Here is a 24,705-nt window from a genome sequence, read left to right on the forward strand (position 1 = left end):
GCCCTAATATGTATCTGTGTTGAAAATTTCTTCAAAATCCGTGCAGTAGTGTTGACGTAATCCTGCTAAAAGTAATCCTTCAAAGCCTATATAAAGTGAAACTTGATCCAGAATCCAGATCGAGATCACCTCCAAAATTTAATGGAGTCTTCCATGGCCTAATATATATCTGGTGAAAATTTCATCAAAATCCATGCAGTAGGTTTGACGTAATCCTGCTAACAGACAGATTTTAATACATCCTTGGCGGATGTAATTATGAACAGTAGTGTTCTAATACATCTTTATTTTGAAGACACAAAATACAATGCAAAATACGCTAAGTTCATACAGCAAAACAGTATAAAAACAAAATATTCTTCAACACAAGTTCATTGAATAAAATGCCACTGATGTTAACAGCATATTATGAAAATCAGTGTATCAGGTTGATGAATCACTACATAAACCATATAACAGGAAGTCGGAGGTATTAAAGCTTGTGACAGCCTGAAATTAAAGTATCATCTCAGTCATTAATAATGTTCTTCATGTGAGGAGGTCTGCTATTTTACTAATTAACAAAAGAAAGAAGTCCACTAGTTTTTTCTTCTACCACACCTGTCATCATTCGTTAATGCAGTGGAATGTTGTGTAACGTGGGCTCAAAATGTGATCTGGTGAGATACAGCTGTGGATCATTAACCATTTCATAAATATGTTATTCTCACCTCAGGCCTTCAGAGCTTCCAGTGGCTACAGATGCCCTCATTATCAATGCCCGCTGTGGCCTTGTTTGTATTGTCTGCTTCATGGTGTGATTGACAGACACCTGTGCTGGCTTGGAGGTGGTGCCTCTCCCCAGCGTTTTCCTTCTCTGCAGCTGTGCAGCGCCTGTTGGGTTTTTCATTTGCTTATTTATATGCATTGAATGTTATAACCTTGTGTTGTGTTCATCAGCAAGGTCCCATTCATTGTTGTTTGAGAAACAGAGCAGCTCCCGTTTGTATCCACTTGTTGGGATTTGCTCCACAGGGCAGAGACACGTATGTGACAGCCTTGACCCTCTCTGAGCTGGAATACACAGGCAGCCAAATACTGTCCTCTGAACCAACCGAGTCAGGAGCTGAATTCTAGGATTACACATAAAACACATACTTCCATTACACATACATGCAAATGCAGTAGTGGTAGTAATAACAATAATAATGATATGTGCATCCAACCAGTCAACAACAAGCTTCACATTATATGGAAAATCACCACAGGTGGCCTTGAACTGGGACCCTTCTGTTTTAGAAGAAAGTGCACTGAACATTTAGCCACTTGTATGAGGTGTGTGTGTTATATGTAATTCCAATGCTTTCCAAGTTTTATGCAAATCAGTTCCTAGATAAAAGAGCAAACATATCTGCAAAGGTCCAAAATGGCTCATCTTAGAATGTTTGCATTTTGAAGATATCTGGATGCACACACTTTTCTGTCTCTTTATTAACATGTAATGTAGGCCATGGACCAGAAGTGGGTCCCTTGCACACCAACCCCCAAAACCCAACAAAATCATGTTTTTTTTCATGCCTCTGGATCTAATACACATACATTTTGAATGTTAGCACTGAAAATACTGGGATGCAGTCCATGTTTCGACTACTTAAATGAGGGTACCACCAAACTGTAAATTGCTACTTTTCATAAAACACAAAATTGCTGTATTAATTAGATACTTGCTTAGTCTGTAAACTTTGGATTTTAGCATACAATTTAATCAAACATAAGCTCATTATACACATAATTCCCCAAAACAAGTATGGCACACCATTAAAATAAAGACTATACATTAATTTAGATGTGTATACCTAAAATGCATGTAAGTGGAGGTTTTTCTTTTTTTTACAATGAGCAAATAAATAATAAATGAACATGGCTTGCACCCTTGGGGGGGGGGGGGGGTGTTGCAAAGGACCCACATCTGGCCCACGGCCTAATGATATCGCTTCCAGGTACAACATTTTCAACAAGTTTTGAATAAAGTTTTTAACTAACTTATTAAAATATCCAGTCTTCCAATGATTGCAAATTCTTCCAAAAAACAACAAAAAAATGCCTGGCTTCTCTGCTGTATTTGGATCCCCCCATAAAATCTAATTGTTTCCATTCTAGTTCAAAACTAATCTATATTGGGAAAAATCAAGTTTTTGTGTAGTCTTGCTAACACCCAAATAAACGTCAGCACCTTGTGATAGCGACAAAGAGAAAACACACCTGCGGCACCCAGGCCATGTAGCAGGGTGGCACGGCAGACACACTCGGAGAATCGTGCCGGTTCTCGCAAAGATGGACACCATCAAAACTGCAGCCTTCCAAATGGAGACCCCCAACCTAGAAAAAGTGAGGCAGCCGGTGTCAGAAAAAAGAGAGCAACAGGAAAAGCAGAAGTCAAAATAAATAAGATGCATAAGCAGATTAAACAAAAGAAAACACACCAAATAGTCAATGAAAAACATCATGTGTGCTTGAAAAGAAGTAAAAATATGTGGAATATATTGCATATACATATGAAGTATATCTACACTCATCGTCAAGATCTTTGGGGCAGTGATATTACAGATACTGTGTATGTTCATCCTTGCTGCTGTACATAAAACAGGCAGTGTGTTTGTAATATCAGTGAATTGACTCTGGGACTTTTCAAAGGATACCAAACAGAAAAACAAATAACTACTAAATCACCATAAATTACATGGGAGCAAGAACAACAGATAATTTGTATGTGTTGTAGGAGAAGTCATTTATTCTCATCAGTTATCTGCTCCTTCCTCTGCCTGATGACTATTTAACTGTTTCTCCCTGCAGCTGCAGCCTCTAGTTCAGCCCCAAAACTCTTCCCAGCTTTCTCTGGATTGTAACTAAATATGAAGGTCTTGTTGCATAACAGAGGATAAACTAATGCATGAAGTCGTTTAAATAGTAGGAAATAAATATCATTAAATCAGAAAACTGGGGTGCAGCAGTACAGTGCTGCAGTTGTTCTGCTCCAGTTACTCTTTCAGCTCCAGATTTTGGAGTAATATTTCTTTGCTGTCCTTTATTGTGTTGCTTCCAAATCATTGCGCATCCTTGTGTCACGGCCCCAGTGCAGTGCTGCTGCATGTATGCAGAATGTCCTCATTCATGAGCTGTAGGTTCATGTTTGTTGATGACTTCCACCTTGACTTGCAGTTTGGCCTCTTTAATGGGGTTTCGCCATGACGACACAAACACCAAGCTGTCCATGGAGCAGCCCAAAGATCTAAATCCACAAAAACAACATTATTATTACACACAAACACACACACTTCTGAGGCCTTTACCTATTTCTAACCCCAAGTTTGAACACTCAGACAGACCTCCAGAAGACCAATACATCCTCAGTATGTATAAAGTAATAAAAATCAAACAGGTTCTCAAACAGATAGACACATAAAGGAAGAGAGTGTTACCTGGCAGCCTCCTGTCTCAATGCATTGAGGAACGTATCAGGGTGGAAAAGCTCCGATAGATCTAAAGTGTTTGACAGAAGAGCTTGTCGACCTGCTCGCTCTACCCAGCTCTGTAAAAACACACACACAATGCAAACAACCAAAAGATGAGCAAACTAGCAGAACTCGGAGAGTGCAAACCTCCGCCAAGGCCACAGGGTCACTGACGTCACATGGAATACCCTTTGGCAAAGAGACTTATTCCACATCATTTCACGCATCTACCGTCATGTTTCAGATTCAGTGGTTAACCCTCTGGGGTCTGAGGGCATTTTTTGGACAGTTCACTCGCCTGGCATAAATGTTAACAGCTCTCCCTGCATCCCACAATCAAGTTTTATGTCTCTTTTTTTCAGGACAACCTGTACTTTCAAAATATATATGCTATAGTTGTGTTTTATAAGTGTAATACAGGTTTACAATCACAAATAAAAAAGGAAAAAGTAAAGCAGAAAATAATTTTTCACACACATTTATTCAAAACACACAGCAAACTATAATAACCAACTGTTTTGACACTTTATAAAGGTAATTTAGGCTCTTGTGTGAAAGACTGTCCAACAAAAAGGTTCAAACAATAAACACAAATACACATTTTGAACAATATATACAAAATGGTCTATGCGTTTTGCTTGTCTTCATCTCAAAACAATTTCTGTCTGCTATTACACAAAGGTCACATCACAAACTTCTACTATGAAGTTGACTGTGTGTTTGTTCTCTCCTGCTCTGAATGCAACATTCACACTTAGAGGCTCATTCAGTTTGAGGAGTGGCCCCTCCCCCCTCGCTCCATTGATATGGTAAACAGTGCTTTACATCGGAGCGAGAGCTTCCCACAAGCTTATCCAGTAACATTCACAGGAAAACTAGTCGAGCAATCCTGATATTCACACACTGTAAACAGGCTAAATTGGCAATAGCTGTGTTTTTGCACATTTGACTGATGCAGTCCTCATTGCACATTGTGACTAATTCAGCAGGTGTATTTGCAAGCACAATGTTGTTTGCGAACATTTTTACACACTCAAACCTTTAGTAAATACAGCCCTTAGAATATTACCTTTATTGTGATCATTTCAGCTAATTTAACATGGACTATCATGTTTATTTTACTGAAATAAAATACATCTTGAGGGTTGAATCATGTGATTTAACTAAACACAATCATAGAACTCTTCAAGTTTACAGTCGCTTTCACAGTCAGGTTTGGGAATACATTTTTATCTTGATTTTACTTCTAAATCACAAGGTATTTGTTAATAACAGATACAAAGAGTAACAGGAAAGTAAGTAAATAAAAGAATAAACAAACAGATACAGCATGCAAATTCAAAAACAGAAACAATGAATATAAAATAAGATTTCAGCCTTATCCAAAGTGTTTATCCGCTCTGATTCAGCAGCATTTACTCTAATCAGGTAAACAGCCTCCTTTTGTGTCTGTTTTAAGGTGGGAATACTGCTGACTAGCACAAAAAACAATTTCATTTTCATTTTTTGCAGATATGCTTATCATGGTATCAGCATGTTCACCTGTAGTGGCCAGATTTAAGCCTGCAGCAGTGACCTGAGATTTAAGTTTTAGGCTATTCACGACCTTTTCTGCATTTCTGTTTTGAAAACATCAGTAGATTGTTGAATGCAGCAGAAAATAGTGGATTTGGAGGTCAGCTGAAAAACAGACAAAGCAGGCGAATGTCTGATCAAATCCCTTCTATAAATGGTTTGTCAGTTTGACTTTAGATACAAAAGAGGATTCAGAAATGAATCAGAGAAACCACATACTCAGGCTGGCATGTTAAATCAGATTTTTGTTACTGACTGTGTTTTCCTGTATGTCTGGGGGCACTGTGCTGTTAGCTCATTATTCTTCAGCAGCACCACATAGTTACCACAACACACACATCACTAAGGGCCCCTTCACCCATCGTGCAAATTTGGTCGATTTGCGCATAAAGTGCACATGAAGAGGAATCGTGTGCAAAACGTGTAAAATCATAGCTGCCTTGTACACCTGTTGCTACATCTACTGTATTTGCGCACACCAGCAGCTGAAAGACAGAGTGTGCGATGTGTGAGCCCATCAATCCCTCTTGCAGCAGATGTCGGCCAAATTACAGGTGACACACACAAACATCTAACACAGCTCGTTTGGCACTAAGACAATGTGTGGCTATTCGCACTATTAACACGACAACAATCAGTAGACAATCATTGTCGTGCTGGCAGTGAAATTTGTCTAAGTGCCCCACAAGTGTGGCTTTGGTGTGTGTGAGACGCACGTGTGCCTGCTTGCTGTCCTCATGTGGGCATGAATAAAAACATATATTGCTTGGTGATGTGCAGCAGCGAGCGAGCGCATGCACGGTGCAGCCCATTGACAGGCTGCTCCCAGGTTGAAACGGACCATCAGACCATAACATGCAGCGGGCGATCTGACTGCCACACCACCTACATGAGCTCTGTTCCTCGTGACGCGGTGTCAGTCCTGCGGCGCGGTGTCCACAAGACACGCATGCGGCCGCCTGGACGCACCGGACCAGTAGATGTGGACATGAGAAGAGCAAACTGCTTCATCATTCATGTCATTTCATGACTGTATGTCTGTGACCATGGGTCATCTACAGAGGAACAGACGGATCATATTTGCATTACCCACTTCATAAGAGGTATTCAATAAAATGCGGTGTTTTTATATAGTGGGTGTTTTTTTTGTTTTTTTTAATACATCCATGTCCTTTGTGATATGAGGCAATTTCCCACAGCTTTTACAGGACAGCAATCGTAGCTCGGTGGTAAAGTTTCTGGCTGGTAAAGAGCTTTTGGCATGCGTTCGATTCCTGTGGGTGGCATGTAATTTTTTTTTTTATTTTCACACCACAACTGTACACGCAACTGCTGTGGCAGAGTGAATGGTATCATTTTGTGAGCTAGCTCACGGATCTCTTGCTTTTTCTTCTTAAAAATTTACTGAGAAACAATTGACAACTTTGCTCCATAATGAAAATCTCACAGAATCTTTGTGAATTATTTGTGATGTCTGTGTATGTTAGAGTCTACTTCACTAGAAATATTCAAAGTCAGTCTTAAAGCCTATCTGTACTTCTACTGTTTATTTATTTAATATTCAGCAACAAAGTGTTGAATTTATAAAAGCATGGGGTTATGTTTGAGCCGGGAAATGAAGGTTGTGGCTGAAACGCTTTTCAGACTATCAGGCTGGATGTTTACCTCAGTATGCTCTGGCTGAATGGAACGTTCACATGGGCAAGTGTCACTGCCTGTCTGTCTGCCCATCTGTTTGTGTTTGTCTGTTGGTCTCCAAGTTCACCTTCTTTCCCTGTGTGTATCTGGAGATGTGAATGGTCTCCTCGTGCCTCCTGTGCTATCAGTTAGGGCCCCTTCATACATAGTGCGAATATGTACAACTCAGGGAGACTCACGGCGGTAGAGCTCGTATGAGCACACCACGAAACATTGTGCTGATGCTGACGGGCAGGCGTGCACGATGCCAGTGCGATGGTTTGTGCATGCGGGAACACAGTGCCACCAGCAGTGGTGGGCCCAGCTAACCGAAACGTTAGCTTTGATAACCATTAATCCGATAACTGAAAAGTTTTTATTTTTTTGACGCTAAACTAATAAACTGCAAAAAAAATGATTTGTATTACAGATAACCGATAAATTTTAGTATTGATTCGGACATGGCCACATCAGATTACACTGTCGACTGCTTCTGATAAACCAGTTTCACTTTCCCTTTTCACTGCTGGGTAAATTCAAGGATCACAAACACATAAGAATGCACGAAAAATTAATGAATAAAAAATAAAAACCCCAAACACTGTCATCATCTTTCAAAAGCAGTAAAACACAGTATTACAAGTCACAGTTTATCAAGGCGCTTTATATTGTAAGGCAAGGCCATACAATAATTACGTAAAAACCCCAAAGGTCAAAACGACCCCCTGTGAGCAAGCACTTGGCGACAGTGGGAAGGAAAAACTCCCTTTTAACAGGAAGAAACCTCCAGCAGAACCAGGCTCAGGGAGGGGCAGTCTTCTGCTGGGACTGGTTGGGGCTGAGGGAGAGAACCAGGAAAAAGACATACTGTGGAGGGGAGCAGAGATCAATCACTAATGATTAAATGCAGAGTGGTGCATACAGAGCAAAAAGAGAAAGAAACACTCAGTGCATTATGGGAACCCCCCAGCAGTCTAAGTCTATAGCAGCATAACTAAGGGATGGTTCAGGGTCACCTGATCCAGCCCTAACTATAAGCTTTAGCAAAAAGGAAAGTTTTAAGCCTAATCTTAAAAGTAGAGAGGGTGTCTGTCTCCCTGATCCGAATTGGGAGCTGGTTCCACAGGAGAGGAGCCTGAAAGCTGAAGGCTCTGCCTCCCATTCTACTCTTACAAACCCTAGGAACTACAAGTAAGCCTGCAGTCTGAGAGCGAAGCGCTCTATTGGGGTGATATGGTACTATGAGGTCCCTAAGATAAGAAGGGACCTGATTATTCAAAACCTTATAAGTAAGAAGAAGAATTTTAAATTCTATTCTAGAATTAACAGGAAGCCAATGAAGAGAGGCCAATATGGGTGAGATATGCTCTCTCCTTCTAGTCCCCGTCAGTACTCTAGCTGCAGCATTTTGAATTAACTGAAGGCTTTTCAGGGAACTTTTAGGACAACCTGATAATAATGAATTACAATAGTCCAGCTTAGAGGAAATAAATGCATGAATTAGTTTTTCAGCATCACTCTGAGACAAGACCTTTCTAATTTTAGAGATATTGCGTAAATGCAAAAAGCAGTCTTACATATTTGTTTAATATGCGCTTTGAAAGACATATCCTGATCAAAAATGACTCCAAGATTTCTCACAGTATTACTAGAGGTCAGGTTAATGCCATCCAGAGTAAGGATCTGGTTAGACACCATGTTTCTAAGATTTGTGGGGCCAAGTACAATAACTTCAGTTTTATCTGAGTTTAAAAGCAGGAAATTAGAGGTCATCCATGTCCTTATGTCTGTAAGACAATCCTGCAGTTTAGCTAATTGGTGTGTGTCCTCTGGCTTCATGGATAGATAAAGCTGGGTATCATCTGCGTAACAATGAAAATTTAAGCAATGCTGCCTAATAATACTGCCTAAGGGAAGCATGTATAAAGTGAATAAAATTGGTCCTAGCACAGAACCTTGTGGAACTCCATAATTAACCTTAGTCTGTGAAGAAGATTCCCCATTTACATGAACAAATTGTAATCTATTAGATAAATATGATTCAAACCACCGCAGCGCAGTGCCTTTAATACCTATGGCATGCTCTAATCTCTGTAATAAAATTTTATGGTCAACAGTATCAAAAGCAGCAGAGGTCTAACAGAACAAGCACAGAGATGAGTCCACTGTCTGAGGCCATAAGAAGATCATTTGTAACCTTCACTAATGCTGTTTCTGTACTATGATGAATTCTAAAACCTGACTGAAACTCTTCAAATAGACCATTCCTCTGCAGATGATCAGTTAGCTGTTTACAACTACCCTTTCAAGAATTTTTGAGAGAAAAGGAAGGTTGGAGATTGGCCTATAATTAGCTAAGATAGCTGGGTCAAGTGATGGCTTTTTAAGTAATGGTTTAATTACTGCCACCTTAAAAGCCTGTGGTACATAGCCAACTAATAAAGACAGATTGATCATATTTAAGATCAAAGCATTAAATAATGGTAGGGCTTCCTTGAGCAGCCTGGTAGGAATGGGGTCCAATAGACATGTTGATGGTTTGGATGAAGTAACTAATGAAAATAACTCAGACAGAACAATCTGAGAGAAAGAGTCTAACCAAATACCGGCATTACTGAAAGCAGCCAAAGATAACGATACGTCTTTGGGATGGTTATGAGTAATTTTTTCTCTAATAGTTAAAATTTTATTAGCAAAGAAAGTCATGAAGTCATTACTAGTTAAAGTTAAAGGAATACTCGGCTCAATAGAGCTCTGACTCTTTGTCAGCCTGGCTACAGTGCTGAAAAGAAACCTGGGGTTGTTCTTATTTTCTTCAATTAGTGATGAGTAGTAAGATGTCCTAGCTTTACGAAGGGCTTTTTTATAGAGCAACAGACTCTTTTTCCAGGCTAAGTGAAGATCTTCTAAATTAGTGAGACGCCATTTCCTCTCCAACTTACGGGTTATCTGCTTTAAGCTGCGAGTTTGTGAGTTATACCACGGAGTCAGGCACTTCTGATTTAAAGCTCTCTTTTTCAGAGGAGCTACAGCATCCAAAGTTGTCTTCAATGAGGATGTAAAACTATTGACGAGATACTCTATCTCACTTACAGAGTTTAGGTAGCTACTCTGCACTGTGTTGGTATATGGCATTAGGGAACATAAAGAAGGAAACATATCCTTAAACCTAGTTACAGTGCTTTCTGAAAGACTTCTAGTGTAATGAAACTTATTCCCCACTGCTGGGTAGTCCATCAGAGTAAATGTAAATGTTATTAAGAAATGATCAGACAGAAGGGAGTTTTCAGGGAATACTGTTAAGTCTTCAATTTCCATACCATAAGTCAGAACAAGATCTAAGATATGATTAAAGTGGTGGGTGGACTCATTTACATTTTGAGCAAAGCCAATTGAATCTAATAATAGATTAAATGCAGTGTTGAGGCTGTCATTCTCAGCATCTGTGTGGATGTTAAAATCGCCCAGTATAATTATCTTATCTGAGCTAAGCACTAAGTCAGACAAAAGGTCTGAAAATTCACAGAGAAACTCACAGTAACGACCAGGAGGACGATAGATAACAACAAATAAAACTGGTTTTTGGGACTTCCAATTTGGATGGACAAGACTAAGAGTCAAGCTTTCAAATGAATTAAAGCTCTGTCTGGGTTTTTGATTAATTAATAAGCTGGAATGGAAGATTGCTGCTAATCCTCCGCCTCGGCCAGTGCTACGAGCGTTCTGGCAGTTAGTGTGACTCGGGGGTGTTGACTCATTTAAACTAACATATTCATCCTGCTGTAACCAGGTTTCTGTAAGGCAGAATAAATCAATATGTTGATCAATTATTATATCATTTACTAACAGGGACTTAGAAGAGAGAGACCTAATGTTTAATAGACCACATTTAACTGTTTTAGTCTGTGGTGCAGTTGAAGGTGCTATATTATTTTTTCTTTTTGAATTTTTATGCTTAAATAGATTTTTGCTGGTTATTGGTGGTCTGGGAGCAGGCACCGTCTCTACGGGGATGGGGTAATGAGGGGATGGCAGGGGGAGAGAAGCTGCAGAGAGGTGTGTAAGACTACAACTCTGGTTGGTTTTAAAACTTATCTGAAAAGCTAATGTGCTAGCAAAATCATTAGCTTAGATAATTATCTGTTATTGGATTAGCTGAACTGTGGCCACCACTGGCCACGAGCTGCACGATGTGGTTACATATTGCGTAGTTGCTGTGAAGAAAAAATAAATGAAAAATTTAAAAAATACATGTAGTGACAGTTTTGTGTATGCGGGAACACAGCAGCTTTTCACAGCAGCTGTGCGATGATGAACAATTCAGATCACTCCAGTTTGCTCCTTTAAATGCACACCAGAAGAACTTTGTGACTGCATGCTTAGTTGGGCTCTGTGCCATGGAGTAGCGCAGAGAGGAGGAGGAGACGGAGGGAGCCAGATGTGTGGCTTCACGCGGCTCTTGTCTCGCTTGTTTTCCCAAACATCAGGGGCAGCAGCAGGTGGAACACCTGCAGTAGCACGCTGAGGAACATTGGAATGAAACCTTTAGCCGACTTGGCGTCTCTGTCCTAGCGTACATTAAAGTGATGGACTTACTGAGTTTTGCAAACAAACTGAAGGTGGAGATACCAGGTTTTGCAGCCAAATATATTAAAGGTTGCTAATTACCACATTTCTGAATAAAGGTTGATTTTTGAGATTCTGCTATTTTGTTCAGTGCACAATAACCATTTCATTTCAAGAAACAATGATTCCTGGAGATGTACAACTTCCATCAGGTAAATATCCTTATTTAAAACCAGAGTGGTCTGGTGGAGATACAGAGTTTTGTGCCTGAACTCTTCAACTGTAGATTTACACAAGATGGGAAGGTTTCTTGGCTGAACAACTGCAAATTCCAAGGTCATCAGTTCAAACAATTGTACATAAGTACAAGTACAAATGCTACCTGCTGCTTCCTGCTGCTGTATGTTACCCATCGGACCTCTTTCCTGGACAGACTGGCTCAGCGGCCAGATTAAACGCTGCTCTTCTATTTAATACAAAGTTGTAAGTGTCCCTTTTGTTTTATTTACCTGCGCATTACTTTTGTTAGTTTTTAAGTGCAACAGCTATGGATTTTAACTCATTAATTTACTATTGTGTGAATCCTACGAGTGGTTAGCATCTCCTTAGTGCTTAGCTTGTGCTAGCTATCGCTTTTCTTAGTGCACAACACTTTAAAGTAAGTTGCACAATGTCGTCAGACAGGCTGGCCCTCTTAGAGAGCCATGTCTGTAAGTTAGAGCAGCTTCTTAGTCCAGTGGAGTTAGATATCATGGGCACTCCAGCTAAAGATGACGGCTTTCAAACTGTTGTTAGGCACAAGAAATCCAGTAAGGCTTGGAGCCGTGTTGTGGTACCCAGCTCACAGTTGCCGCTGCCGATTGTGAAACATTTTTCAGCCTTAGCTATGCCTATTGATAGTCCTCCGAGCCCATGGGTAACTTCTACCCCTATCTCCAGGCCAGAACACCATGCGTTATTGATAGGGGATTCTATTACCCCCAAAGTCAGATTACAGATGCCAGCCGGTGTGAAATGTCTTCCTGAGGCCAGAGCACCCGACATAGCCTCTCACATTAGGGTGCTGACTATGAACAAGAGCAGACAGACAAAGGAACATGATACAATAGTTATATCTACAAAGGCACCAATGTTGTCGGGATGCAACAATCAGCAGTCACAAAAATGGACATAGAGAGGACTTGTGACCTCGCCAGAAAGATGTGTTGGCATTGAATAATAGTCCCTGGTCTCCTCCCCTCTCAGGGAAATGAAGAGGTGTTTAGCAGGCTGATATCTTTGAATACACACTTTTGGCACAGTTTTACAGATGGCAAGGCTTTAGTTTTATTAACAAACAGTTTGAATTTCTGGCATTGAAATGTGAATTTCAGCAGAGACAGTCCCTTATGGTCATGGGTCATTACAGGCCCCTCTCAGCCTGCTGCGAGGTGCTAAGTTCTTTAAATAATTGTATCTCAGGGCTAAACCCTGGTGAGCTGGTGCTAGTGGGAGACCTAAACCTTAATTGCTTGTCTTCAGATTCAGTTAGCCTAAAATCTATCTGTGACTTATCATCACTGTTATTTTACTGCATGTCAGTATGTATAGTTGTGAACTACTTGATTTTCCAGAGTATTAGCAATGGGTTTTTTTTTTGTTTGTTTGTTTTTTACTTCTTTGGGAGGCCCTACCAGTTACATTCCTGTACAACTTGTACAGTGCATCCGGAAGGTATTCACAGCACTTCACTTTTCCACATTTTGTTATGTTACAGTCTTACTCCAAAACTGATGAAATTTTTTTTTTTTTTTACAATAATGACAATGTGAAAAAGTTTTTTGAGATTTTTTTTAGCAAATTTCTAAAAAAAACAAAAAAAAAAAACTAAGAAATCACATGTACATAAGTATTCATAGTGTTTGCCATGAAGCTCAAAATTAACAATGGTGGCGCAATCATGTCGAGTGTAGTTTTGATCAATGAGTTTAAACTATTCACAAGACTATCTACTGATTGGGCATTTTCCAAACGTGAAGCTAAGATATCAGGCAGTCCAGCTTCAAATTCAGTCGTAGTTGAGGAGTTGATGCATTGCAGTAGTGATAAAGAAGGTTGTTGTTCCACTAAACATGGCAGCGAAACTGTAAACCTAGTGAGTGATCAGAGACCACAAAAGCAAGAGGCATGATGTCAATATTCGTGACAGCAATACCACGTGTGAGAATCAAATCCAGGGTATTTCCACTCATGTGCGTCGAGTCCTGAATGCATTGCTGAAATCCTAATGCATCCACAATTTCCATAAATGATTTGCAGAGGGGATCAGAAGGCTTATTTATATGAATATTAAAGTCACCAATAATCAGAATATTATGTGCACTCATTGACAAGTTAGAGATGAACACACCAAATTCATCTAAGAATTTAGAGTATGGGCCAGGGGGCCTTTTTACATTGACAAAGTAATATGGCTGATTTTTATTCTTCTGACCTTGGCAATATGTAGCATCATGGGCAGAGTGGAGAATCAGATGCTCAAATATTTATATTTGTGATCCCCAACAGCTAATAAGCTAAACCTAGATTTATAAATAAGAGCAACACCCCCGTCTTGCTTCGCAACAAGGGGGATCGTGATTAAATGTGTACGCCGGTGGGCACGCCTCATTTAAGGGGAGGACAGCTGTAGGTTTAAGCCAGGTTTCACATAACCCAATCATATCTAAGTGATGATCCATAATTAGATCATTAATCAACAATGATTTTGAGGATAGTGATCTTATGTTAATGAGACCCAGACGAAGGGCCTTTGTGGTGTTGACGGTTGGACTGTTTGGGTTTAGGTGTGGTTCCAGAGTAGCATATATAAGATGTCTGGAAGTAGGTTTAGGTTTGAGACATTCCACGCGAGTTGTAGGTAGCAGACACGAAATCTTTGATATTGCTGGAACAGCCAACAGGCCATCCTCAATTTCAACATCATCCAATGTAGTAATGGGCATTAAGTTTGCAAGCATATCCCTCTATGATTTTTATGGACACATCTACGGAAGCAGGCCACAGTCTCAACTTGTTGAATTTCCCTCCCTGGCAGATAAACTGCACTATCACCATAGTGGATTTTCTGCACTGATTTCCCCAAGAAGCTAATGGATTCCACACCCACATTTGTCATAAGCCTTGCAGGGTCTCTAATCACCTGCTCCGTGGCCTGCTGTAAAATCCAAATGTTACCATCCCTGTAGAGCTCTATCTATGTTCGTAGACAAGATGGCGGCGCCTTCTCCAGTCGGGTGAAGGCCATCCGGCATCAGTAAGCCACGGCAGCCCCAGAACAAAGGACAGTTATCAATACAACTAAAGCCTTGCTGTCTACAAAATTGCAGCAGCCACCTATTCAACAATGTCAGCCTGCTAAACGCCTAATCATTACCCCGGGAGGGGAGGGGACTAGAGACGATTAATCGGTGCTGACACATCCTTCTGGCAATGTCACATGATTTCCAAAAACAATTTCAAATATGGACTCATCAGACCACAGCACACTTTTCCAATTTGCGTCTGTCCATTTCAAATGAGCTTGGGCCCAGAGAAGGTGGCGTTTCTGGATGTTGTTGATGTATGGCTTTCGTGTTGCATGGTTGAGTTTTAACTTGTACTTGTAGATGTAGCGACAAACTGTGGTAACTGACAATGGTTTTCTTAAGTGTTCCTGAATCCACATAGTAATATCCTTTACACAATGATGTCGGTTTTAATCAGTGGTGGGCACAGCTAACCGAAAAATTAACTTCGATAACAGATAACTGAAAAGTTATCTTTGATAAAGATAAACCACCCGAAAATGTATCGGAAGTTACAGATAATCGATAACCGATAAATTCCAGTGTTGTCTATGAGACATTTGCAGTTACTAAAGAGCTGAAATTGATTTTTAACACGATCGCTTTTGAAAGCATCAAAAGCAGTAAAAGACCTAAAGAATAAGCAAGAATGTTTGACCATGCTGCCCCCTGCAGGAAGCAGCACACACAAATCCTGAGAACACCCACGAAATCAATTCTTTACTAATCATAATCATTTTTCTTTCAACATTCTGCCCCTGCTGGAAACTCTTGTTTACAACAGCTCTCCCACCACAGAGGCACACCAAGAGCAGCCATAAGGCCAGCTCCCTATCAATTTCAACAGGCGGAGGTCTTGAAAAATAAAGTCATACTAACTTATGATTTTTTGAAAATACTGATAGAATAACTCCATTAATGTCAATTCTGTCATTTGTACAAAGTTAAAATATAACATATATCTTTTAATGTTGAATAAGGCACAAATTCTGAGGTGCTGTAACAAACACAGACCGCAAAGCATTCTGGGTAAAAGTGCTAAACAGTGATTGGTTCAGTAATCCATTATGTAAACCAACACGTTAATGTGACGTGTGTCGTGTGTTGGTTTAAAGATAAATGTGCTTTTGTAAAATATTCCATTTTTATTTGTAAAAACAGGCATTTTTATGGAGCCCTGGAAGTGTCATCGCAATTGCATGTTTTAAAACTTTTATGATGTTGTAAAATGTGCACTCAATATTAGTAAGTAAGTAAGTAAATTTATTTATATAGTGCCTTTCACAGACATAAGGCCATGTACACACGTTGTCGGGTATTTGTAAAACAGAATATCTTACCCTTTCAGTTTGGGGAAAAAACTTCGTCCACACTACATCGTTTAAAAAAAAAATCCATCCACATCGAACTGTATAAATGTGTTGTAATTAGTCTGCCAAACCTTTGGGTGGCGGTACTGATTAAAATTCTATCCAATCAGGAGCCTTATTCTCTTGTCGTCACTTCCACAAAAACTAAAAACATGGCGCCAACCTCGTTCGTGTGGACCGATAAGGAATCGGAATTACTTCTAACCGTAGTTTTAGAATACAAAGTTAACATATATGCACACAAAAAGCGCCTGGACAATGGACAATACCAACACTTTGAGAGCAGCCATGTACCCAGACGTTTAATACTGCCATGAACACTCCTGGCCAGTAGATGGCAGTAGCGGCCTGGAAAAAATGTCAAAATTCCAGATAATCCGTGTCTGCTACATTTAAGATGCGTGGAATTTAAGAAACGCAAATACACTAACGTCTATAAACCCAGAGAATATATTCACGAGAGTTTTAGGCACTAGAGTTTAATGCTGTTATCTGTGGACCCTGAACAGAGTGTCTGAAATGCATTTGTCCTGTCGTGAACGTCTGAGATTACCTTATGCTACCCATAATGCATTGCTGCCTGGCACAGCATGTGCTCACAAAACCTTAAAAATTAGCACATTACTTTAAAACGAAAACATATATCTGATATTTTCACTTTATAAACTTCAGACATGACAATAATTTTAAATAACTTGTCTAAAATGAGTGGTTAAAATTTGAACCATAAGTTAAACATGTATGCCTCTGGATGACTTGGTGACATTGCGATTACATTAGTATGGTGTTAAAGGAAATGACTTTTTTTTTTGGTCACCAGTTCTCCTTTGCTTACAGATGATAGAGTGGTTTCTGGTTGCAGAGGGTAGAACAACATGCCTATTAGAAAACTTTTAACAGGTAGGTCTCAATAGTTTTAACAGTTTTAAAAATGTTTTTCACTGTTCAGCTTAGTTTAGTACGTTATCGGTCTAAAAGTTATCGGCCGGTAATTCATCGGAAGATAATTAGTCCGATGATGGTTTTTAAATTTATCTAAAAAGATAATCCGATAATGAAAACATTATCTTTGATAATTATCTGTTATTGGATTATTGGAAGTGTGCCCACCACTGGTTTTAATGCAGTGTCGCCCGAGGGACTGAAGGTCACAGGCATTCAATGTTGGTTTTCAGCCTTGCCACTTACGTGTAGAAAGTTCTCAAGATTCTCTGAATCTTCTGATTATATTATGGATTGTAGATGATGGAATCCCTAAATTTCTTGCAACTGAACGTTAAGAAACATTGCTCTTAAACTGTTGGACTACTTTTCATGCAGTTGTTCACAAAGTGGTGATCCGAGCCCATCTTTGCTTGTGAATGGCTGAGCCTTTTGGGGATGCTCCTTTTATACCCAACAATGACTCACCTGTTTCCAATTAACCTGTTCACCTGTGGAATGTTCCAAACAGGTGTTCTTTAAGCATTCATCAACTTTCCCAGTCTTTTGTTGCCACTGTCCCAGCTTTTTTGAAAGTGCATCCATTTCAAAATGAGCAAATATTTGCACAAAAACAAAAAAGTCTATCAGTTTGAACATTAAAAATCTTGTCTTTCTGGTGTATTCAATTTAATATAGGTTGAAGAGGATTTGAAAATTGTTGTATTCTGTTTTTTATTTATATTTCACACAAGTCCCAACTTCATTGGAATTGGAGTTGAACATGAGGCCCGAGGGGAGAAGTGACCAAGAACATCTGTGCTGCAATGCAACAGTGTTAACCACAAATCAACTATGCTGCCAGGAAATAACAACAAGAAAAATCCAATTATCCCCCTTGAAGATGTTGGAATGGAATTAGTTTGCTTCAAGAAATCTTAATATGGTGCAGTGTTATTGTGTAAAGGTTAACTGAAATCCACCCACCGGTTTTGCAGGAATTCCGTTTACCACACTCAAGAGTAGACAGATGGACAGGGTGTTTCCTATAAGTATCTCCAAATATTAATTTTCAGAGAGTATACAAATTCCATGAATATTTATTTGAAGTTAGAAATCCCTTGATGTGGTTGTCACTGCTCTGTGAGAATTTTAGCCCCTGAAGTTATTACTCTAATTAAATGATAAAAGCTATTACAGAGCAATCCCAAAATTGTTCAGGAACACTAAATGACCATAAAAGACAGCATGTTGTAAATAAAGTGAAACTATCCCCTGGGTAATTTCCTAAAATTAAAATAAATTACCACAGCAAATAAATACAAAAGTATTCTGCTATTCTAAAAATAAATAAAGAAATGAATAACCAAAGCTGAGAAGAATTATTGGAGTGGGGCAGGGGCTGGAGAGCTAACCTTCCCACAAAAATCAGTTATTTTCTCTTACATTAATGAGATATAATTAGAGACAATCGTGACTTAAGCTGATTCATTTAGGAACCCAGTCCTCACATCAAATTCCTTTTCTTGCATCTGCTCATGTTGTCTGATGAGATGGCATGGGGAATCCCAGTTCAAAGGGCCTATTTACATGAATTTGCATATTTCAATAAGGGTGTGACCAGGGAGGAGTTTGGTGTGTGTGCGCTCAAGTCCACGTTGATTGTGAATGTGCTTACGCACACTTTGATGCATCTGAATTTTTTTGTGCTTACGCCAGTTTCTGGGTTTGGCGTACGCCATGTTTCAGTACAAAATCCACACAAGTCTTTGTACATGAGGCGCCTGGTGAGAGCAAATGAAACATTGACCTAAACTCAGTTGAGAGTGCAGTCCTCTGCCAACATCTAAAATAAACAACCTCACAACATTCAGTTAAAAAACCTACATATATGGACCTGGGAATCTGAGCTAAAGGGAGACAAGTGTGGGAGTGGTAGACAGACACACAAACAAACACAGTACTGGATGTATCTAGTTTTCTAGTGTGTGTAAACCCATGTGGGTTACCTGTATGGCAAGTGCTCGTGTGACCACAGCTCGAAGGTACTGCATTGGTTCCTCTGGACCTTCCCATTTGTTCTGCCATGTCAAAGGACACTGAGAAAGACAGTAAGAAGACATGGGAGAAACATTACATAGCAGAAAACAAACACACACACACACACACACACACACACACACACACACACACACACACACACAAACCTGGCAACAAGAAGGTGAAAAAATAAACCACACTGACTGTACATGCCCGCCTGCCTGTCAAACCACTGTTCAGCAGCCGCAATGAACACTGACATCTCTTTTCCTACCTGTCTAGAAAATCATGACAATTTGTCCCTTATCTATTTTGTTTTCAAATAGGGCTCAGTGCAACACTTTGTAAACAATAAATAGCTGCAGATAATGAGGAGAGTAGTTTGTGAAATGCTTGCTTCCACAGAAAGACAAATCCCAAGTACAACAGCACAATATTCAGGTTAGACCAACATGCAAGTACAGTTTGACTCCCTTCCATCCTTTTTTTTTTTGATACCAAGAGAAAAATAGTGTCATGTTTATCTAGTCCAGCCTAAGGTAAAAAAAAATTGGTGATGGATAGCTAGGGAGATGGCATGATAAACAAAGTGTGAACACCAGACACTGAGGTTTGTGACTAGTCTGCTGTCAGCAGTCAACACTGCTATCAGGTAACCACCATTACAACCTATCTTTAAAGGTGCTTTAGTCACAGGGATGGCAGATCAGAAAACACGTATATGATTATGTAAGTTATATGGAAGATGTAAAATATGCCTTGATGAAAGGCACTGACAAATGTACCATATGTGTGAAAACACTTGCCTCAGGAGATGACAGGTTAAGTAGTCCATGTTTCTCAAACCATCAAACAGATGCATGCACATATGTGCGGATGTATGCGCCTACGTGCAAATGCATGCACCTATGTGCAGATGCAGGCACCTACATGCAAATGCATGCACATGCTCATCATGTGGTACAGTGACATTTGCAAGAAGACCTGAAAGTTGAAGTAATATTAGATGCTGAAAAAAATTAAATGTATGAATATTTTGCTGATTAAATGATAGAAATAATGAGAAAACAAATGTGAAGGTGTACTACAACAGCATTATTATAATTGTGATGTGATTGTTTTAGAACAGAGGATATTTATTACAAATTTAAGTAGGAGACATGAGTGGACTGATTATGACAAAAACAAAGGCTGGATGTAATTACTATAGAGTTTACTGTCATTTTTAGTGACATGGTTCCTCTAAAAATGTTTAGAGAGGAGCAGCAGTGAGATCAGTGGTTCTTACAAGAAAACAGATATCCCACACTTGTCTTACTGCCTGTTAAAATTATGATTTGTATTTACAATAATACTTACATTTGTTTTGTCCAATTATTTATAACTACTGAAAATGGAGAAACAGGGGTTTTTTTTAAATGGCTGCAAAACCTAAATGGTTAATGTGTGATTTTTGTTAAACTTGAGAAATAAAGCTGAAAGTCTACACTACAAGCACATCTTGATCTTTCATTTCTCCTCCCTTGTGGTGGTATAGAGGCAAAATGAAAAAAAAAAAAAAAAAAAAAAAATGTCACGTCTAAATACTTATGCACCTGGTAGTACAAGTATGTATGTACACACACGCATACACAGACCTAGTATAATTGTAAAGTGTTGTATTGATATAAACTGTATGCACCTCCACACTCTTCTCTTTTTCCTTCTTTCTTACCTCTTGATTGAGCAATGCAGTGGCGAGTTTTTGGACTTCAGGAGTGAGCAGATGGGTCCCTCTGATGACCTTGCTCAGTGCAGCCAAGGAATGATGAATACTCTGTGACAGCACCCACACTTTAGTGGACATGTAAGACACTGAATTTATGTCACAGTGGTAACATTCAAGGATATATTGTACCTGACAGCTGGAACCAGTCAGCCCACAATTGGCTGACAGGTCTGATTAGAATCAATGCGTCCTAAACTTTATGTGCCCTAGTATAACACCTACAACATTTTTACTGTGTGCAGGTTGATATTCCAATTTATGGTTAGCAAATAAACTTTGAAAATCACAACAATGCACATGTTGCAAAAAAAAAAAAGAAAGATACAGATTACAATAGCATCATGCATCTGCACAACACCATGACCACTTTCAAGTTTTAATACATTATAATGAACATTATGTGTTCGATATTCTATGATGAAACTTTGTGTTGAAACACTTGGTCAGGAAGTACTATGAATGGACAGAATACTCCAAGATGGTTTTCTAGTTGCTTAAAAGGTTTCAGTGATCTTTGCTAAACTGTAAATATCAAAACTACATTTTACGACTAATATAACGGACCTGGACCAAGCTGATGGAGTTAAATTGCTCCAGAGTGATGAATGACAGAATTGGTGACCCATGGCCTTCTGCGGGTGGGGTCGCTTTCTGGTGGATCAGAGTAGAACCCTAACAAATGTACAGATTGATAAACAGGGATGGGGTTGGCAGAGAATCAAGGACAGAGAGAGAGACAGGTATGTCACGCTGGTTAAGAATTTTCCTATATTTCAGTAATACACAATTATCATCTCTTATATTTAGTAGTATGTTGACAAATACTGTAGCTAAAACATTGGTGGAATGTGCTTACTGACAGAATTGGCTTAAAAATGTATCGAGCAATACTCAATCTGCTCACAACACAAATTATGGAACCACGGAATTGGCCATGATACCGTGCAATTTTGCAGATGGTACAAAATATCTCAGGAAAAGGAAGTAGTGATCAAGCAAGTGTAAAGCAGAGATGTAAAGCAGAGACCATCAATGTGTTTAGAAAAACACATTGATGGTGAGCGTCCTTGTTCCCTCAAAATTTTAGCAGTTCTTATGTTCGACTAAACTGGATCTACTATATAACTTTCAGAAAAGATCTACATTTATAATCATTGGATGAAAATTACTGTGGCAGTCTTACAGTTTGATAAGCACAACAAAAAAAACCCAAAGGAAAGACTCTCTTGACTTTTCAGTGTAATATGGATAAGTGAATGTTGAATTGGAAAACAAGCTGACCTGGTTGAGTTTCTTCCATAAGTTAAGGATCGGTGAAAGCCCATGTGACCACAGTTCCCTGTCAAATTTTGATCCCGCTGCGACTGACCTGCTCAGGATACGCAGTTGAGAGATGACCTGTTCATTAGACAAACAAATAAATTATTTAAACACAGATGCTGTTGTTGAGCTAATTTAGATTCCAATGTCTTGCATTTGCTCAAGGTATGCACAAAAGAAGTGTGTATTATTTTGGCAATGGCCGGTAATCTGGCCATATAACATGAATAAACCTGGTCTACAAAAGCTTCTGTCATGATCTCAAGAGGATTATAAGAAAAAAAGGTAAGTCCTATAAAGACCCTGAGGCCCACTGGTGCTTGTGCATATCTCCAGAGCCCTCTACAGGATAAATGAGGTAAAAAAAAAACAAAAAAAAACACAGGAGGTGTTATCATGGTTAGCCTGGTGGAGCTGTTTCAACCATGATCAAACTAATGCTGTCTAATCACAGATATTAAAGGGGAGCTTTGACATTTTTCAAAGCTCCAGCTCCTCCTCAGCAATTGGCTTGCAATGACAAATTGGTCAAATTGCGCATTAAGTGTGCATGAAGCAGGAATCGTATGCAAACCGTGTAATTTTGTAGTTGCTTCCAATGCCTCGTACACCTGTTGCTACAACTATTTGCGCACACCAGTGGCTGACAGAGTGTGCGCAGGTGGCAGGTGTCGGCCAAATTCCCGGTGACGCGCACGAACATCTAACACCGCTCGCATGGCACTTAGAAAAAGTGTGACCATTCGCAATCTTGGCACGACAACAGTCTGCAGACAATCACTGTCGTACTTGCAGTGAAATTTGTCTAAATGCCCCACGAGTGTGGCTTTGGTGTGTGCGATGAACTGACAGGAGATGTGGCAATGACAGAAGCGGCTGTGGAGAGCTGTCATTCTGGACATCCCAGCTGGACATTACTGTGGAGGGACATAGACTAACAACTGACCACTGTGATGCGAGTGTGTCTGTTTGCTGTCATCAAGTGGACAAAAATAAAAACATATATCACTGTGGCGACGGGCTGCAGCAAGCGAGCGCTCACGTGCAAGGTGCGCACATGGATAGGCTGCCCCATGTTGAAATGGACTGTCAGATCGTAACACGCAGCAGGCGATCTGACTGTCATGTCACCCACGTGAGCTCTGTTCCACAAGACGCCGTGTTCTGCAGCATGCCATCCACAAGACACGCTTGTCAGCAAGATGCGAGTGGGCCGGCAGGACACGCGCCAGCAGATGTAGACATGAATGAGATGAGCGAACCGCTTCTCATTAATGTGATATCATGACTACGTTAGTGACCATGGGTCATTTACAGAGGAACAGACAGATCATATTTGTATTGCTTACTTGATGAGAGGGACTCAATACAATGCGATGTTTTTATATGGTGCATCGTTTTTTTTTTAAATAGGTCCATGTGCTTCCTGATATAAGGCGGTATTCAGCAACTTTTACAGGATAGTGATGGTAGCTCACTTGGTAAAGTTTCTGACTGCAATCAGAGCTTTTGGAAGGCGTGGGTTCGATTCCTGTGGGTGACATGTATTTTTGTTTTTTTGGGGGGGGCTGCTGTGTTTCCTCGTGCACGGAACTGTCACAGCATGTATTTTTTATTTGTTATTTATTTTTTTCTTCACACTAGCTGCACGATGTATAACCTGCACGTCGGTGCAATGTTTTGTGGTGCGCACATACCAGCTGCTCTGACGGGTGTTGGCCTGGAGTTGTACATATTCGCACTATGTGTGAAGGGGCCTTTAACAGTGCAGCTGAATGACTACAAGGCTAAGGTAAGCAGCTAACTGGATAATTGGTCATTTTAAAAAAGTTTCTTTTCAATTAGTGAAGCAAATATATACATAGTGACCACTGTAGGGATCCTCTCCATACTACCAAACACTTCTGATGACATTCCCAGCTCAGACAGGACATCTCACAAAATCTCTCAAGATTAAACACGACTTCAGAGTAAACAAACGGAGATACTTTGTGGAGTATTTAAAATAGAGGGAAAAAACAATACAAAAAGAAAAAGAAAAGGCGTTCTTTAAAGGAGTGGTGATAATCCGACCACCGGACTTTCTGGTAAGTCAGAACACCTGTTTTGATCTTATTTTCTGCTCCGTACGTCCGTCACATCGCTTTCTGATCACATCGGCCTAGACAATCCAGCATGTTGAATATCCCTGATCTGCGATCGGAGTGCCCCCTTACGTCCTTCCGAGCACATCAGAGTGCTCTTAACACACCACACATGGCAGGAATATCTGATAAGATTATCTTTAGCGTCATTACGATTGTTGGGTCATCCTTAAGATTGTCAGGTGGGGAAGATTGGGTCCGATATTGGCCTAATTATCCTGCAGTGTGAACCAGGCCTTAGACATTCAAGAAATGTAAAGGTGAAATGTTACCCCAAACATTCAACATATATGAACGTTGGGTAAATTTGCTATATGACCATTTGTGATGTAAAATAAAAGATAACACTTTAAAATGTTACACTGACAATGAAATCCATTCACATCTAGTCCATATAATCCATATGCAGTATTGTCATGGAAAATTACAAATTAAAGAACACAAGCACAACACAAGGGGAGATGATGGTCTTGTGTTTAAGGCATTGGGCTTGAGACCAGAAGATCC

At 39.8% G+C, this 24,705-nt stretch overlaps 1 protein-coding gene across 1 annotated transcript in view; it reads right to left on the reverse strand.

The window, feature by feature from the left end:
• Window positions 1–906: 906 nt before the first annotated feature.
• The window catches only part of LOC117508088 (cytoplasmic dynein 2 heavy chain 1), a 370,951-nt gene continuing 347,152 nt past the window's right edge, over window positions 907–24,705 (reverse strand). The window contains exons 90-97 of the mRNA XM_034167743.1: window positions 22,016–22,132; window positions 21,299–21,406; window positions 20,681–20,782; window positions 18,936–19,025; window positions 3,459–3,568; window positions 3,187–3,268; window positions 2,242–2,358; window positions 907–1,112 (exon numbers count right to left, since the gene is read on the reverse strand). Of these exons, the coding sequence (XP_034023634.1) occupies window positions 951–1,112; window positions 2,242–2,358; window positions 3,187–3,268; window positions 3,459–3,568; window positions 18,936–19,025; window positions 20,681–20,782; window positions 21,299–21,406; window positions 22,016–22,132 (888 nt within the window). The 3' untranslated portion in view covers window positions 907–950. The remainder of the gene's footprint in view (window positions 1,113–2,241; window positions 2,359–3,186; window positions 3,269–3,458; window positions 3,569–18,935; window positions 19,026–20,680; window positions 20,783–21,298; window positions 21,407–22,015; window positions 22,133–24,705) is intronic.

The sequence above is a fragment of the Thalassophryne amazonica genome, chromosome 4, assembly GCF_902500255.1.
Source record: "Thalassophryne amazonica chromosome 4, fThaAma1.1, whole genome shotgun sequence".
Lineage (NCBI taxonomy): Eukaryota > Metazoa > Chordata > Actinopteri > Batrachoidiformes > Batrachoididae > Thalassophryne > Thalassophryne amazonica.